This window comes from Saccoglossus kowalevskii, chromosome 11 (assembly GCF_978046115.1).
Source record: "Saccoglossus kowalevskii chromosome 11, keSacKowa6.1, whole genome shotgun sequence".
Taxonomy (NCBI): domain Eukaryota; kingdom Metazoa; phylum Hemichordata; class Enteropneusta; family Harrimaniidae; genus Saccoglossus; species Saccoglossus kowalevskii.
The window spans coordinates 1518828-1537737 of record NC_140651.1 but is presented as its reverse complement, the minus strand read 5'-3'; the positions used below and the strand labels follow the sequence as shown (position 1 = coordinate 1537737).

Below are 18910 nucleotides of genomic sequence, written 5' to 3'. Positions count from 1 at the left end.
TGGTAACTATGTCTGGTTTTACAGAGAGAGATGTTTCTATCTGGTGGTACTGTGGTGTAATTACTGACGCATGTCTATTCCTTGTCCTTGGTAACTATGTCTGGTTTTACAGAGAGAGATGTTTCTATCTGGTGGTACTGTCATGTCATTACTGACGCATGTCTATTCCTTGTCCTTGGTAACTATGTCTGATTTAACAGAGAGAGATGTTTCTATCTGGTGGTACTGTCATGTCATTACCGACACATGTCTATTCCTTGTCCTTGGTAACTATGTCTGGTTTTACAGAGAGAGATATTTCTATCTGGTGGTACTGTCATGTCAATACTGACGCATGGATATTCCTTGTCCTTGGTAACTATGTCTGGTTTTACAGAGAGAGATGTTTCTATCTGGTGGTACTGTCATGTCATTACTGACGCATGTCTATTCCTTGTCCTTGGTAACTATGTCTGGTTTTACAGAGAGAGATGTTTCTATCTGGTGGTACTGTCATGTCAATACTGACGCATGTCTATTCCTTGTCCTTGGTAACTATGTCTGGTTTTACAGAGAGAGAGAGAGATGTTTCTATCTGGTGGTACTGTCATGTCAGTAATGACGCATGTCTATTCCTTGCCCTTGGTAACTATGTCTGGTTTTACAGAGAGAGATGTTTCTATCTGGTGGTACTGTCATGTCAATACTGACGCGTGTCTATTCCTTGTCCTTGGTAACTATGTCTGGTTTTACAGAGAGAGATGTTTCTATCTGGTGGTACTGTCATGTCAATACTGACGCATGTCTATTCTTTGTCCTTGGTAACTATGTCTGGTTTTACAGAGAGAGATGTTTCTATCTGGTGGTACTGTCGTGTCATTACTGACGCATGTCTATTCCTTGTCCTTGGTAACTATGTCTGGTTTTACAGAGAGAGATGTTTCTATCTGGTGGTACTGTCATGTCATTACTGATGCATGTCTATTCCTTGTCCTTGGTAACTATGTCTGATTTAACAGAGAGAGATGTTTCTATCTGGTGGTACTGTCATGTCATTACCGACGCATGTCTATTCCTTGTCCTTGGTAACTATGTCTGGTTTTACAGAGAGAGATATTTCTATCTGGTGGTACTGTCATGTCAATACTGACGCATGTATATTCCTTGTCCTTGGTAACTATGTCTGGTTTTACAGAGAGAGATGTTTCTATCTGGTGGTACTGTCATGTCATTACTGACGCATGTCTATTCCTTGTCCTTGGTAACTATGTCTGGTTTTACAGAGAGAGATGTTTCTATCTGGTGGTACTGTCATGTCATTACTGACGCATGTCTATTCCTTGTCCTTGGTAACTATGTCTGGTTTTACAGAGAGAGATGTTTCTATCTGGTGGTACTGTCATGTCAATACTGACGCATGTCTATTCCTTGTCCTTGGTAACTATGTCTGGTTTTACAGAGAGAGAGAGATGTTTCTATCTGGTGGTACTGTCATGTCAATAATGACGCATGTCTATTCCTTGCCCTTGGTAACTATGTCTGGTTTTACAGAGAGAGATGTTTCTATCTGGTGGTACTGTCATGTCAATACTGACGCATGTCTATTCCTTGTCCTTGGTAACTATGTCTGCTTTTACAGAGAGAGATGTTTCTATCTGGTGGTACTGCCATGTCATTACTGACGCATGTCTATTCCTTGTCCTTGGTAACTATGTCTGGTTTTACAGAGAGAGAGAGAGATGTTTCTATCTGGCGGTACAATCATGTCAATACTGACGCATGTCTATTCCTTGTCCTTGGTAACTATGTCTGGTATTACAGAGGGAGATGTTTCTATCTGGTGGTACTGTCATGTCAATACTGACGCATGTCTATTCCTTGTCCTTGGTAACTATGTCTGGTTTTACAGAGAGAGATGTTTCTATCTGGTGGTACTGTCATGTCATTACTGACGCATATCTATTCCTTGTCCTTGGTAACTATGTCTGGTTTTACAGAGAGAGATGTTTCTATCTGGTGGTACTGTCATGTCAATACTGACGCATGTCTATTCCTTGTCCTTATAGTAACTATGTCTGGTTTTACAGAGAGATGTTCCTATCTGGTGGTACTGCCATGTCAATACTGAGGCATGTCTATTCCTTGTCCTTGGTAACTATGTCTGGTTTTACAGAGAGAGATGTTTCTATCTGGTGTTACTGTCATGTCAATACTGACGCATGCCTATTCCTTGTCCTTGGTAACTATGTCTGGTTTTACAGAGAGAGATGTTTCTTTCTGGTGGTACTGTCATGTCATTACTGACGCATGTCTATTCCTTGTCCTTGGTAACTATGTCTGGTTTTACAGAGAGAGATGTTTCTATCTGGTGGTACTGTCATGTCATTACTGACGCATGTCTATTCCTTGTCCTTGGTAACTATGTCTGGTTTTACAGAGAGAGATGTTTCTATCTGGTGGTACTGTCATGTCATTACTGACGCATGTCTATTCCTTGTCCTTGGTAACTATGTCTGGTTTTACAGAGAGAGATGCTTCTATCTGGTGGTACTGTCATGTCATTACCGACGCATGTCTATTCCTTGTCCTTAGTAACTATGTCTGGTTTTACAGAGAGAGATGTTTCTATCTGGTAGTACTGTCATGTCATTACTGACGCATGTCTATTCCTTGTCCGTGGTAACTATGTCTGGTTTTACAGAGAGAGATGTTTCTATCTGGTGGTACTGTCATGTCATTACTGACGCATGTCTATTCCTTGTCCTTGGTTTTACAGAGAGAGATGTTTCTATCTGGTGGTACTGTCATGTCATTACCGACACATGTCTATTCCTTGTCCTTGGTAACTATGTCTGGTTTTACAGAGAGAGATGTTTCTATCTGGTGGTACTGTCATGTCATTACTGACGCATGTCTATTCCTTGTCCTTGGTAACTATGTCTGGTTTTACAGAGAGAGAGATGTTTCTATCTGGTGGTACTGTCATGCCATTACTGACGCATGTCTATTCCTTGTCCTTGGTAACTATGTCTGGTTTTACAGAGAGAGATGTTTCTATCTGGTGGTACTGTCATGTCATTACTGACGCATGTCTATTCCTTGTCCTTGGTAACTATGTCTGGTTTTACAGAAAGAGATGTTTCTATCTGGTGGTACTGTCATGTCAATACTGACGCGTGTCTATTCCTTGTCCTTGGTAACTATGTCTGGTTTTACAGAGAGAGAGATGTTTCTATCTGGTGGTACTGTCATGTCATTACTGACGCATGTCTATTCCTTGTCCTTGGTAACTATGTCTGGTTTTACAGAAAGAGATGTTTCTATCTGGTGGTACTGTCATGTCATTACTGACGCATGTCTATTCCTTGTCCTTGGTAACTATGTCTGGTTTTACAGAGAGAGATGTTTCTATCTGGTGGTACTGTCATGTCAATACTGACGCATGTCTATTCCTTGTCCTTTGTAACTATGTCTGGTTTTACAGAGAGATATTTTTCTATCTGGTGGTACTGTCATGTCAATACTGACGCATGTCTATTCCTTGTCCTTAGTAACTATGTCTGGTTTTACAGAGAGAGATGTTCCTATCTGGTGGTACTGCCATGTCAATACTGAGGCATGTCTATTCCTTGTCCTTGGTAACTATGTCTGGTTTTACAGAGAGAGATGTTTCTATCTGGTGTTACTGTCATGTCAATACTGACGCATGTCTATTCCTTGTCCTTGGTAACTATGTCTGGTTTTACAGAGAGAGATGTTTCTATCTGGTGGTACTGTCATGTCATTACTGACGCATGTCTATTCCTTGTCCTTGGTAACTATGTCTGGTTTTACAGAGAGAGAGAGATGTTTCTATCTGGTGGTACTGTCATGTCATTACTGACGCATGTCTATTCCTTGTCCTTGGTAACTATGTCTGGTTTTACAGAAAGAGATGTTTCTATCTGGTGGTACTGTCATGTCAATACTGACGCATGTCTATTCCTTGTCCTTGGTAACTATGTCTGGTTTTACAGAGAGAGAGATGTTTCTATCTGGTGGTACTGTCATGTCATTACTGACGCATGTCTATTCCTTGTCCTTGGTAACTATGTCTGGTTTTACAGAGAGAGATGTTTCTATCTGGTGGTACTGTCATGTCATTACTGACGCATGTCTATTCCTGATCCTTGGTAACTATGTCTGGTTTTACAGAGAGAGATGTTTCTATCTGGTGGTACTGTCATGTCATTACTGACGCATGTCTATTCCTTGTCCTTGGTAACTATGTCTGATTTTACAGAGAGAGATGTTTCTATCTGGTGGTACTGTCATGTCATTACCGACACATGTCTATTCCTTGTCCTTGGTAACTATTTCTGGTTTTACAGAGAGAGATGTTTCTATCTGGTGGTACTGTCATGTCATTACTGACGCATGTCTATTCCTTGTCCTTGGTAACTATGTCTGGTTTTACAGAGAGAGATGCTTCTATCTGGTGGTACTGTCATGTCATTACCGACGCATGTCTATTCCTTGTCCTTAGTAACTATGTCTGGTTTTACAGAGAGAGATGTTTCTATCTGGTAGTACTGTCATATCATTACTGACGCATGTCTATTCCTTGTCCTTTGTAACTATGTCTGGTTTTACAGAGAGATATTTTTCTATCTGGTGGTACTGTCATGTCAATACTGACGCATGTCTATTCCTTGTCCTTAGTAACTATGTCTGGTTTTACAGAGAGAGATGTTCCTATCTGGTGGTACTGCCATGTCAATACTGAGGCATGTCTATTCCTTGTCCTTGGTAACTATGTCTGGTTTTACAGAGAGAGATGTTTCTATCTGGTGTTACTGTCATGTCAATACTGACGCATGTCTATTCCTTGTCCTTGGTAACTATGTCTGGTTTTACAGAGAGAGATGTTTCTATCTGGTGGTACTGTCATGTCATTACTGACGCATGTCTATTCCTTGTCCTTGGTAACTATGTCTGGTTTTACAGAGAGAGAGATGTTTCTATCTGGTGGTACTGTCATGTCATTACTGACGCATGTCTATTCCTTGTCCTTGGTAACTATGTCTGGTTTTACAGAAAGAGATGTTTCTATCTGGTGGTACTGTCATGTCAATACTGACGCATGTCTATTCCTTGTCCTTGGTAACTATGTCTGGTTTTACAGAGAGAGAGATGTTTCTATCTGGTGGTACTGTCATGTCATTACTGACGCATGTCTATTCCTTGTCCTTGGTAACTATGTCTGGTTTTACAGAGAGAGATGTTTCTATCTGGTGGTACTGTCATGTCATTACTGACGCATGTCTATTCCTGATCCTTGGTAACTATGTCTGGTTTTACAGAGAGAGATGTTTCTATCTGGTGGTACTGTCATGTCATTACTGACGCATGTCTATTCCTTGTCCTTGGTAACTATGTCTGATTTTACAGAGAGAGATGTTTCTATCTGGTGGTACTGTCATGTCATTACCGACACATGTCTATTCCTTGTCCTTGGTAACTATTTCTGGTTTTACAGAGAGAGATGTTTCTATCTGGTGGTACTGTCATGTCATTACTGACGCATGTCTATTCCTTGTCCTTGGTAACTATGTCTGGTTTTACAGAGAGAGATGCTTCTATCTGGTGGTACTGTCATGTCATTACCGACGCATGTCTATTCCTTGTCCTTAGTAACTATGTCTGGTTTTACAGAGAGAGATGTTTCTATCTGGTAGTACTGTCATATCATTACTGACGCATGTCTATTCCTTGTCCGTGGTAACTATGTCTGGTTTTACAGAGAGAGATGTTTCTATCTGGTGGTACTGTCATGTCATTACTGACGCATGTCTATTCCTTGTCCTTGGTTTTACAGAGAGAGATGTTTCTATCTGGTGGTACTGTCATGTCATTACCGACACATGTCTATTCCTTGTCCTTGGTAACTATGTCTGGTTTTACAGAGAGAGATGTTTCTATCTGGTGGTACTGTCATGTCATTACTGACGCATGTCTATTCCTTGTCCTTGGTAACTATGTCTGGTTTTACAGAGAGAGAGATGTTTCTATCTAGTGGTACTGTCATGCCATTACTGAGGCATGTCTATTCCTTGTCCTTGGTAACTATGTCTGGTTTTACAGAGAGAGATGTTTCTATCTGGTGGTACTGTCATGTCAATACTGACGCATGTCTATTCCTTGTCTTTAGTAACTATGTCTGGTTTTACAGAGAGAGATGTTTCTATCTGGTGGTACTGCCATGTCAATACTGAGGCATGTCTATTCCTTGTCCTTGGTAACTATGTCTGGTTTTACAGAGAGAGATGTTTCTATCTGGTGGTACTGTCATGTCAATACTGACGCGTGTCTATTCCTTGTCCTTGGTAACTATGTCTGGTTTTACAGAGAGAGATGTTTCTATCTGGTGGTACTGTCATGTCAATACTGACGCATGTCTATTCCTTGTCCTTGGTAACTATGTCTGGTTTTACAGAGAGAGATGTTTCTATCTGGTGGTACTGTCATGTCATTACTGACGCATGTCTATTCCTTGTCCTTGGTAACTACGTCTGGTTTTACAGAGAGAGATGTTTCTATCTGGTGGTGCTGTCATGTCATTACTGACGCATGTCTATTCCTTGTCCTTGGTAACTATGTCTGGTTTTACAGAGAGAGATGTTTCTATCTGGTGGTACTGTCATGTCATTACTGACGCATGTTTATTCCTTGCCCTTGGTAACTATGTCTGGTTTTACAGAGAGAGATGTTTCTATCTGGTGGTACTGTCATGTCATTACTGACGCATGTCTATTCCTTGTCCTTGGTAACTATGTCTGGTTTGTTGGCATTTATTTCTTTGTATGTTTGTATTGGCTATCACATTATTACTTCCTTATTCTCATTTACTGTATTTGTTCTCTTAATTTTGTAATGTCTGCAGATCATCTAGTGCATGTATGTAGCAACCCTGTTGAGTCTTTGAATGTACTCTGTTTTTTGCTAATTCAGAACAGCTCTCGATGGCCTCCTGCCACATATTCTGCACTGGTGGTTTGTGTGGATGATACAGTTATGACATGATCTAAATACTAGCCTCTGGTCTTGTGCTATGACAATAATACATTTAATTTCTGCTTTGAGTCCAGCATGTTTCAGCCATTGATTCGTCTTATGTTGGTCAATATCTGACTCTTTGTATCTCTTTGGGTACTTGCCATGCATTTTACAATATATCCTGAACATGGTGTTTAGTTCTTTTCTTTACTCTCTTTGCATATTTTGTAATTACCTCATTTTCATTTGATTGGATTTCATTGAGCATTCTCAGCTCCTGTTTGTCTTTTGTTCTCATTGTACCAGCTCGAACAGGGGGGGGGGTTGTATAAAATTTGCAATTAGTTATTATTCCAAGTCGTCAGGCTTTGTGAATAAAATAGGATTATTTATTTAATTATTGTAAATATGAAAATAGACGTAGAATTACGTCGTCGTGTTCTTCTTTTCGACGTTATTATACGTCTTCATTGGTTTATTGTTAGTTGTACTGCAGTTGATGATTTGAAGCAAACATTACAAAAATAGCAAAAATTACTTTCCGATTCATAATAGTTTATAGCAATAATTGTTACACTTGAATGCAAAGCTCAGCCGTGTACATGATCGTGTATTGAGCAATGACTAACTCCTTTTTATTTTATTTTATTTTATTTTATTTTATTTTATTTTATTTTATTTTATTTTATTTTATTTTATTTTATTTTATTTCAAATGCATAGCATGGCGATACAGCTTTGCATTATGCGGCATGTGAAGGACACAAAGAAGCCGTCGAAGTGTTGTTAAATAACGGTGCTGATTATGAACTCGAAAATTACAGGGTAATATGAGCAGACACTTTTAAACACGTTTCACTGCATTTCTTTGAAATTATATGAACAATTTGGGTATATTAACCAGTCGTCTGAGCACTCTCGCGCATACACGTGCAATTAAACCTTCAGTCCAACACACACAAGCGTTATTACACTTATTGGTGTCATGCTTAGAAATGAATATTCTCGTCTGCTCAGCATACATCGTTGTTGACATTGATTTTTATGTTGATATTTATATACGCAGGGAGAGACTCCTTACAACAGAGCTGTAGAAGAAGGACACATGGACTGCGCCTCCTTACTTAAACCCACCGCACGGGTAAGTCTTACTACTTCTTTCTCGCCTTACTATATGCCTACATGACGTCATATAAGTATCCGGTCACATTCGTTGCACGCCTGTGATGCTATTCTTTATGAACTCGAATCCTGGATACGATATCACGGCTGGAGGTCGTACGGCGTGAGCGTCCCAGCTACCATAATGATTCCATTCATAATGTAATTGTTTAGAGATTCTACGGTTATTAATCTTATGTCTACCATTTATTCAAATGTGCGCAGTGAGGATTTACTTTCCTGCGCCTGACATCACAACATCAACAATTCGATCGCGCTCGCAACTTCTAGGTCAGATTTCAGTCCTAAATATCTTCCCGTGTTTTAAAACTAGCTGTAGCTAATGTGATCGAAGTATACCCCACAATATAACGGCACAATTATGTACTGTCAAGACCAATGTCATCTCCGGTAACACTATGTACCGCTAACCGACAGAAACTAGTTCAGAGTGAGCGCCTTCCTAAATGTATAAAAATGACAGCACGGCTCGCTGATCGGGTTTTTCATAGCGTTATGGAGGGCGGACAATACGAGTATATAATAAAACTATCGCCCTCTTCATAACTAAGCGAATGATTCTATCGAATGTGATGATTGAGGGCGCACGTCGCGTGCAATCATCATGCAGTCATCCTATATATTATAGCATATATACTTTTTCAAGCAAAATATTATAATTTTATTTTTAGTTGCAGTCGTTCATCGCAGTGACGCCAAATAACAAACCAGTGCCGCTACAACCCAACCAAGTAGACAAGTTATGACTGATTGCAAAGACATCGATACCAACCATTTGTAGACTTGCAGACTGTAATATATCTTGCCTTGGATGACGTCACGTATAGTACAATTGTCATTTACGTTTTGATTGTTTTAAATAATTGTTTTATAAGTCAATCTGTTTGTTTTTTTCTAAATTTTGTAGATTTTACTCATCAGATATTGTGAAACATCCACCAATTTTTGAACTAGTTTTTGCAATGATGTTATAAATATTCCAATTCATTAGCAATTTTATGATATATTAGATCACCAGGATTCATATACCATCCACCTGTCCGTCCTCCGTTACAATTATCAGAAATGATGGCAAATGTATTTATCAATATTTCTCTTTGTAAACACGGATGTGTGATAATTTACTTTTTGATCTCGTCGTGGCTATGTTTACTTCCGAAAACCCACAATTTGTTTCAGTTTATTTGTGTTTGTTCAATTTATTTGTTTCATGACGTCACTTCTGCTGATTCTTTTAATCAGTTAATGTAGTGTTAATTTTCAAGTGTTAATACAAAATTGAACTGTACCACATTTGTGGAAGTCGCCCTGGAAAAGCAATAAGTAAATTAAGTTGAAATCAGTATGTCTATAGCATAGTTATTTCAATATGATTTAGTATGATATGTGTTATGAAGTGAGATATATCACTCCAGAAACACGTCTATGGTCCGGTTTAAACATGGTTTAGTGTGGCAGATGCTGTAAATGAGATCTCTGTGGGAATAGCCGCAGAAACATGCATGCACGAACAGTTTTATTATGATTGAAAGTGATATATGCTATGGAGATGCGATATATTTCTTCCGAAACACTTCAGTACGAATAGTCTATTCTTAATATCATTTAGTGTGATTATGTTGTGCAGTTGTTGTATATCGCTGCAGAAGGGTGACTGTACGAATAGTCTAATCTTAATATAGTGATATATGATATGCAGATGCGATACATAACCCACGAACTATGTAGTCTAAATATAAAATATTTTTCTATTTTAACAGCATTGTATAAAGAACAAAAGATTTTGATTGATTTGAAAATATGAAAATAATTTATTCGTATTTTTTGTTATTTATTCATTCATATTTTTAAAGTTGGGGCTCGCGGGTACAGCAATGATTTTATTATGTTTTTGTTTAAATGTGACAGATTAAGTCATACATAGGTTCGCTGAAAAATGTTAAGTAAGCGACTGGTTACCTTCTGTGACAATCACTGCAACCAGCCGGGTGCATTTAATAGTATCGATGGCATTCACGGTGCGATCTGGAATTTTTTCTCAGCTTTGAGTTCTTTTAAGTTTTGCAAGGAAACGTCTTTCTGTGTCTGTCATTCCGTCAATTGTTTACTCAAACCTGTTTTTTAGTTTGACTTTCTCATATTAAGGTAGAGATGCCTGACAGGTATTTTAATTAGTTAATCAGGAAACCAAGATGACCTCCCTTGTCCACAAAACTATATATTTTCAGAAAGCTTATTGTATGAATTTAAACATTTTGTAAGTATTTTTTTATGGACACTGTAGTTTGAAATATGCGCAAAAATGTGCTTTTTTGGTCAAAAGTGATTTAAACAAAAATTGCTTCTAAACCATGCCTCCGTTTCCTTCTAAAATTGGTTTACGGGTACATATGTTTACTATGAAGAAAGTGCCGTCTTGAAAACTGTCTACCAGTTGTCAATTTTGCAGGGCAGCAGCTCAAATTTCACTAATTCAAGTTTATGCATAAATTAACACCCAGGCTAGTTGTTTGTACGATTGTTGTAACACTGTTCAACCAAAAACAATGCCCCGACGGCGTTTTGAAGATTTGTGACAATTTCAAAACAAAAGGTCAAAGCGTCTAGGAGCTATAGTTCTGGGATGTGCACTAAAAAGAAGCTGAGATAATTGCTAATTTGCATAACAATTCACTCAGTAAGAAGTTTGCCAATGCTCATAATTAAAATTGCTGTAACAGTTCCAAATTTAAATGTATTATCGTTTTGTAAAAACTTAAATATAGTGCATAATATGGAGATCCCGGCATTACTTCTTTTCACCATGTTTCTTTTTTATTATTTATGTACAGCCTTGCTAAATCTTGCTAAGCATTCAAAAGAGAGAATGTTTGCACCTGTTATCTATATTTTAAAATCGGCTTTTAAGTATGTTCCACTATTTAAAATTCTACAAAATGTTAACAGTCTATAGCCATGACTGTTAAGATAATAAAAACCTAAAAAAAAAAAAATTGCCCAAGTGCCCACGAACCTACATCTCTACCTTAATTATCTCTTTTTAACTTTTGCATTTCATGTTAATACATGTGGTACGCTTGTTTATAAATGACATTATGTTTAATTCCAGCATAACGGGCATTTGTATTCGCGAAGATAGTATTTGTGCGAAATATCATGTAAACACTAAGTTATACAAAAATCAACTGCGGTGTAAATTGACCCATGACGCAAATGGTCACTGAGACTTCGTTAAGAGCGATGCCATGTGACTTGTTTTTTTTTTCCCGTCACATAGTGTCTGTCATATTTTTTTAATCATAGTGTTGATTGTTCCAAATGCCGTTGGACTACTGGACCAAGTCTCAGTGATAACTGAAGCCGCTCAAACATAATTAAAGTTAGTCGTGTCGTATTTTACAAACCGAAGTCAATAAATAACGAATGGATGATTTCAATATAAAGCACGATGTTGTATATACTTGGTATTATCGCAATATTTTTCCAGCTCCGCGGGATTTAGCCATACTCCTAATTAAATGCGCAATGAGTGTGGGTTGAATGACCTGGTGTGCCTGGTCCGAGATTTTCAACAGCTCCACTAACTGCACACATACTCATGTATGATTCGTAGGGACTGTTTGCTTTTATTTGGAAATCGACCGCATATCCACTGTAATGTCTCGAAGTCGATGAATGGCAAGCACCCGTTATGGAATTCACCTGTAAAAAGATGTATAAAACTAAATTTAAAATACGTTTTTTTTTTAAAAACTTCGATTCAAGGTAATACGATGGGTGATAGTTGAAATCAACTCTAATGTGTTTTTGACATTTTTAAATCGTATTTATGTATCATTTTCTGAATGTACAATACAGTCAATTGTGCACGTAATCTACGTTAATGAGCGCTTGCGAAAACAAATTACCTGGAGCTGGTTACTTGGACTTGCATAATTATTGGCCACGTCTAAAATATACTGCAACACCTCCTGAGTCGGACACACATAACCACCAGGTGATTGTCCAGAAGAACACGTGTAACTAGAAAAAAAGTGTTGAAAGGTAGTGACATGAACACATGAACCCATGACGCTTTACCAACCAAATCTGCTCTCAGGAGTTAACAAATTTATTTACCTTGATCTCTTAGACATAAGGTTGTTACACGCATCAGCCATGTTGGAAGCAGCATCCGCACCATCATCTACTCCAGATGGATTGACAGGCAACAGGTAAATGGAGTTGTGATTCAAAATGTCACAGGCTAGGCTTTGAACGGTTGTGCCGCATACACCTAATAAAAGTCAACAAGAAAATGTATTGCCTAACGAAACCGATACTTGACATGCACGTATCTGATTTCCCAATGAAGGAATTGTAGTTAACAGTGCATGTGATATGTTTTTTTACTGTGTTTCACTATAGTAATGGTCGCTAAAATTGCCATAGCTGATTTGAAAACAAATTGTTCAAATCTCTTTCATTAACTGAAGAACAAAAACGGACGTTCTATCACGGGGGGAATTCTTTTCTCTCTGGGTTCTCCACACGTGTCAGGGGGGAAACTCGTCTCGTCTCTCTATCTCGTCCCCTTGAGGTACGGGATCGGGAAAGTCACTTTAACTTTACAGTCAAATAAGACACACACAACGAAATACGTTTCAACTCTCGTCTTAGTCGATCTTTTGGAGCACTCTATAAGACACAGCGCCCTGGGGAAAAGTCCCAAAGACTCTCACAAGGCTGAACCAAGACTCGCCCAAGACTGGACTGCCTCAAGGCTCGCCCCTGGACTGGACTCTCGACTCAGACTCTCTCTCCTGCGTCTATCGTGCTGTGTTCCCCAAGACCAACTCAAACTCTCTTTATTCATTTTCAAAACTCTAACCAATTACAAAACAGTAAAAGACTCTAGGGCGTAACCTTCAATCATAAAGCCAATCACACTAAGTACTGAATATGTCATATCTTTTGATTAATCGTTCACTACATTAATAACTATGAATACCAACTGTCAGAATCGCGACGGATATCTCGTAATTAGTTCCAAATCACTGAGCCAAGTTCCGTCCAAAACTTCAAATAGACCTAAACGATGACAGACATAACACAGCAATTCAGCTAATAATCAGCTAATTAAGTCGGTCAACAGATACGCGTAAACAAATTCATGATAGTTCCATACAAAACACAGTCATATGAACAGTTCTGTATTATACCTCCTCTGTAATTTGCTGTACTTGTGGCAATTCTACGAAACATAAACAGTGTGAGGCAACGACAGTCCCAGTTAATTTGAAAGAGAATGCAATTTCATTTTGTTTCCAAGTCTGTATCTGTAACGTATACGTGGGTTTGTTAACTACGTACGTGTATTATGTAACAGACTTTGATGCTACTCAGCTGTGACAAACTTAGCCCATTTCTCACCAATTACGTACTTAACCCAGTCAGTGGGATAGCATCGTCCGAATCGCACAGTTTCGCTACAGCCGGCCATTCATAACCGGCCCACGAACCCGTGCGTGATCGTGTTAGGAAAAGCTGTATTTCACTGCAGCTAAATTGAGTCATTTGATTGGGTGCGCCAAAGAGCTGGCGCCACCAATCAGAGTTACTGTATGTGATTATGTGATTATCGAGGAGCTCATCACAGATTAAAACAATGGCGGCGTATAGGATTTATGCAGATTCACCGGGAGTCAAGAAAGGTTTATATTCGTTGATATGTTTCCAAAATGTCTTATTCCAACGTTAAATTTTTTTTTGGGGGGGGGGCAAGTGGAAGGACGATGGAAGTCTAAATTTTTGTGCAAACTGTGTTTTAGTAAACTGTCGAAACTGATAACATATCGACTTGCCCGATTCGATCTTCGTTGCAACACAGTCGAGAAACTGTGTTTTAAACAAACACGTTATTTTCCTCAGATACAGCACAACGCGATTTCTTTTGATGATCAGTAAGCTCGTTCAGAGAAAAAGCTAGCAACACGTTTATTTGATTCCGCTATTTTAATTTTACCAAGTAACGTGTCGTTTCTTTCGTGAGTTCTGATCGGGTGATGCAACTGAGACAAGTGAATCTTATAATCGTTCTTGATGGCGTGCAACATACAGTAAATCGTGGTAAAATCTGCCAAGGGTTAAAGTTAAGGCTTCGGCCGAATAAATGGTCCTTGGTTGGCAAAGATGGTAGAGATAGCCACCCCATAACTTGGCTGATCTCAAGAATTAGGGTTTAGCTTCTTGCTATTTAAAAACATATCTCTTTTAAAATTGAGGAGAATGTTTAAATTTCAACATAGTAGCATATATTGAACAATTATAGTGTTTATTGCCTAAACACCCCTCGTTTAGAAAATTATTGTTCCAGGAAGATTCTGTCAAAATCACATTGAATGTACTTCCGTTTAATAAACACGGACGGGGGAATAGTGTTACGTTATAAGTGTGGTTTAATGGGAAGTAATCTGTGCGAATTATGAACCAGGTTTAAGACCGGTATTGCAGTGAATGATCAATTGAAGTTTTGTTAATGACAGACCTGAAATGTTCTACCACCTAGGTGTTTGGTGAGATAGATAGGTTACATACGTTTCTTGGACCAGGCGCACCATATTATGACCATGGTCCATGTTAGGACGTACTGCATTTTAAATGAACCAACTAGATGTTTATGTTTATACAAAGCGTTGTAGCTCATTACTGAACACAATGCGCGATGAGCTGATTGGCATCTAGACCTTGAATAATTAATGTAAGCTTTTCTAACCTTGGACATCGAAGCAGCATTTTATAGAACCAGCTTGAGTTGGGCACTTGCCACTCACATAACGGTCATCGGTGCACGTAGAATCTAAACGGCATTCGCCATTTTCAGCCTGACAAGGGTCTTCGTTGTAAGCTACGAAAAAAGGACAGGTTAACATGATAATAATTGTATATTACATAGTCTTCGTTTGTTACGAATCGAGGATTTGAAAACATGATAAATCTTATTCAGTATTCAATTTCGGAACAGGGTTCTCATATAATATATTGGATATTAATTTTACGCGTTGTATATGCTGCGTTATTATTAGTGACTAGATTAGAAGTATTATGAAAGATATAAACTCACCACAGGTCGGATTGGTGTTACAACATCTTACGTTGCCGGCTTGTGAAGGACATTTACCAACAACATAATTGTTATTTGAACAGCACGAATCGTATCCGCATTTTCCCCCATAGCTTATACATGGTTCTTCCTGGTATGGTATGCCTTGGGCTGTCAGCGAATTAGAATTTCATTTCAAGTGTCAGTTACAGTGAATATGCAATATGTTCGGATATTTTCAAAGTTAGGATAAGTGATTTGCCAATGATTAAATGTTCAAAAATACTTGAATTAAGACTGCAAATGATAGCTATCAATTATTGTTAATTTTATCCTATAAAATGTGATGACATAACTTACCCAATGCCAAGCCAGTAGTGACCAATGATAAGAACGCAATCATGATTTTAGTTGAACAGCTTTGTCGGATCTAGTGAGAGGTATATGAGAGGTATTTATGATCGGAACAGCACCGTATTTAGTGATTGCAAACTGTGGCTTATATAGTATGTACGACAATGAATGCAAATACCACTCTATTACAATGCAAATGAGAAAGGCGTAACTTTTTCAATCACACAGCGGTGAATGGCAACGTATGCTTAAATAGCGTGTTGTCGTGTATCCACAAACATCGTAAACATAAATTTTCATAAAATGTTCTCATTGACATTAAACATGAAAAAATATAATACTATGCGTATGCTATTATGGTAATGTATTAATATTATACGTTGTTGTTTTTTTAAGAGCAGCACTCACAATCAATGTGTTTGTGGGTAATTTTCATGTCAATAAATGACATATGCCAATTATCTAGATTCATTACCAAGATCTTGGTATACCATTTTATTCTACACTGAATGTGATTGTGACAAGGACATATTTACAATGAGTATTATGGAGAAGCGAATTTGTATATTTCAATGAAAGTGTACCTTTCCTCGTTTACACATACATGCACGGCTAGTACAAAGCCAAATGTTTTCTAGGTTCACCGACAACTTTACAAGGGAGGAAGAAACGTGTTTAGATTGACAGTTCGGATCTGTACACACCAGTATTGATATCTTGTTTTCGCTTTGTCAATTGTACTAACATCCTATGTTTTGTTCACTGAATATTGCTGGCATTTAAGAGTTACCATGACATGGATGAATTAACCAAATATATTGAAATGTTGTTGTGTGTCTGCTGCCGATAAAGGTCGTGGGCCGTTCCTTTTGTATTGTTTCCAATGTTACCTAATTATTTCTTTTCATCTATATAATCAATACATTTTTTTCAAGTTGAAGGCTGTTAAATTATTGTCGTGGGGGCGTTTACTGTCTTGCCGACAATAGACTGTTTAACTACACCCTATATAGGTGGAATTAGATTCAAAATAAACTAAAAACTATTCAAAAGACGCCTAAAGGTTTCCCTAATCACGGCACTGCAATGCGTACATATGAAATAACTACTTACAATACTAAGTTTAAAAACACACTTTGTATGAAATAGTAAAGTAGTAACTAATTGGATACATGTTTGTTTGTTTTTCAAATCAAGGGTTAAAAGAATACAACGAGGTAGTTTAAAAGGGTAAAAAGACGAAATGTACTAGTAAGCGATTGAATGAAAGAAGACTAACCATGGATAAAAACGGTGGCTAAAAGCTTTCTCTGAAACTCTAGTTTTGTTAGATTACAATGAGTGAATAAGGTGGAGTAGTACGATGATACATATGAAGTGGAAATATGGTAGAATAAAAATGTGAAGCCTCGCTTTCGGTCTGGGCGACATTGTTACTTTAGTGCGCATGTGCAACGCGGGTAAAGTAATATCGCGGCATTGTGTATCCATCGTGTTGTATTGTTTAGCTGCAGTAATATTTTGTAATATTTTATCCACACCACGCGATATCTTTATCCCATATAACATGTCAGTTCAGTGTAATAAAGATGTGTAATAATTTTCTATATACTATGTAATAAAATCTTGGCAATCTGATTGGTCAATAAGCAAATTCAACTTTTGACATAACAGCTGAGTATGATAAAATACGCCTGTATATACAAACTAGTTTTGTGATTATTAATTATTATTAACGGCCTAGTAGGGAAGCCGTGTAGTTAATAAAGGCAGATTGAAAACAACGTCTTTTATATTGTTATCGTATCTGTGTCGGCTGCATTTCAAGTTGTTTTTATGTTGTAATCTGAGCCAAAATCAATGCCACCGAGGAAGGCTTTCATAAATATGTCATTTTACCATAACCGCGTTGTACATGCATACTTCAGAAAGGACTACGTAACATAAAGAAGAGACTACATAACAAATTTAAAAAAAGACGCACCTGCATAACATAACAAAAGGACCGCATAACATAACAAGCAGCCTGTCGGCTGAGATAGCTCCGCTGTTAGCAATGCACATGGCAATTAAAGAACAGAAGATATCATTAGAAAATGAACAAATCTGAGAGAGGTCCACATGTAGTATCTATATGTATAATATATCAAAGCAATTGGACTTGCGGTTTTCAACAAGAAGTCGAAAATATCACTTTTTACCAAAAATTACAAAAATATTCATCAAAATTAGAGAATTAAAGATATCATTATGAAATGAACAAATCTGAGAGAGGTCCACATGTAGTACCTATATATGTAATATCAAAGCAATTGGACTTGCGGTTTTCAACAAGAAGTCGAAAATATCACTTTTTACCAAAAATTACAAAAATATTCACCGAAATTAGAGAATTAAAGATATCATTACAAAATGAACAAATCTGAGAGAGGTCCACATGTAGTACCTATATATGTAATATCAAAGCAATTGGACTTGCGGTTTTCAACAAGAAGTCGAAAATATCACTTTTTACTAAAAATGACAAAAATATTCACCAAAATTAGAGAATTGAAGATATCATCATGAAATGAACAAATCTGAGAGAGGTCTACCCAAGGTACATATACACCAAGTATCAAAGCATTCAGGCTTGTAGTTTTCAAGAAGAAGTCGAAAAAGTAAACATTGACACGGACGACGGACGACGGACGACGACGACGGACGGACGACGACGGACGGACGACGACGACGGACGACGACGGACAATCACTCATATGATAAGCTCCGCTCGACAAAGTCGACAGTGGAGCTAAAAAGAGACTACCTAATATAATACAATACTACATAACACAAAATAGGGCAACATAAAATAAAACTAGCTTACCTAACTTATGAACGGGACTACATGACATAAATCCGGAACTGCATAAAATACAGGCGGGGTCACATGACATAAATATATAACTGCATAACATAAAGGCGGGACACATGACATAAATATATAACTGCATAACATAAAGGCGGGCCACATGACATAAATATATAACTGCATAACATAAAGGCGGGCCACATGACATAAATATATAACTGCATAACATAAAGGCGGGCCACATGACATAAATATAGAACTGCATAACATAAAGGCGGACCACATGACATAAATATATAACTGCATAACATAAAGGCGGGCCACATAACATAAATATATAACTGCATAACATAAAGGCGGGCCACATGACATAAATATATAACTGCATAATATAAAGGCGGGCCACATGACATAAATATATAACTGCAT

The 18910-nt window shown here is 37.8% G+C and overlaps 2 protein-coding genes across 3 annotated transcripts in view; one reads left to right on the top strand and one right to left on the bottom strand.

Annotated features, from left to right (window-relative positions):
* Positions 1-9780, top strand: part of LOC102808257 (uncharacterized) — a 79512-nt gene extending 69732 nt beyond the window's left edge. For both annotated transcript variants that reach the window (XM_085505367.1, XM_085505368.1), the window contains 3 exons: positions 7737-7838; positions 8080-8154; positions 8867-9780. In XM_085505367.1, the coding sequence (XP_085361493.1) occupies positions 7737-7838; positions 8080-8154; positions 8867-8941 (252 nt within the window). In that variant the 3' untranslated portion in view covers positions 8942-9780. The remainder of the gene's footprint in view (positions 1-7736; positions 7839-8079; positions 8155-8866) is intronic.
* A 1492-nt stretch (positions 9781-11272) lies between these two features.
* On the bottom strand, positions 11273-17705 carry LOC100366294 (uncharacterized). Its single transcript, XM_085505614.1, has 7 exons — positions 17615-17705; positions 15637-15706; positions 15298-15447; positions 14950-15081; positions 12315-12471; positions 12104-12218; positions 11273-11897 (listed from the first exon to the last, which is right to left on the bottom strand). Exons 1-7 carry the CDS (start codon positions 17639-17641, stop codon positions 11706-11708), a joined length of 843 nt encoding a protein of 280 aa, XP_085361740.1. The 5' UTR covers positions 17642-17705; the 3' UTR covers positions 11273-11705.
* Positions 17706-18910: the final 1205 nt, after the last annotated feature.

What these genes read in the sequence shown, in the direction of transcription:
- LOC100366294 (XM_085505614.1), bottom strand. Translation starts at nt 17,641, where the DNA reads ATGCGGTCCTTTTGTTATGTTATGCAG. An exon ending in CCTTTTGTTATGTTATGCAG is followed by an intron (nt 15,707 to 17,614) that starts GTGCGTCTTTTT and finishes ACCTCTCACTAG; the next exon opens with ATCCGACAAAGCTGTTCAAC. An exon ending in ATGCTGCTTCGATGTCCAAG is followed by an intron (nt 12,472 to 14,949) that starts GTTAGAAAAGCT and finishes GACTTTTATTAG; the next exon opens with GTGTATGCGGCACAACCGTT.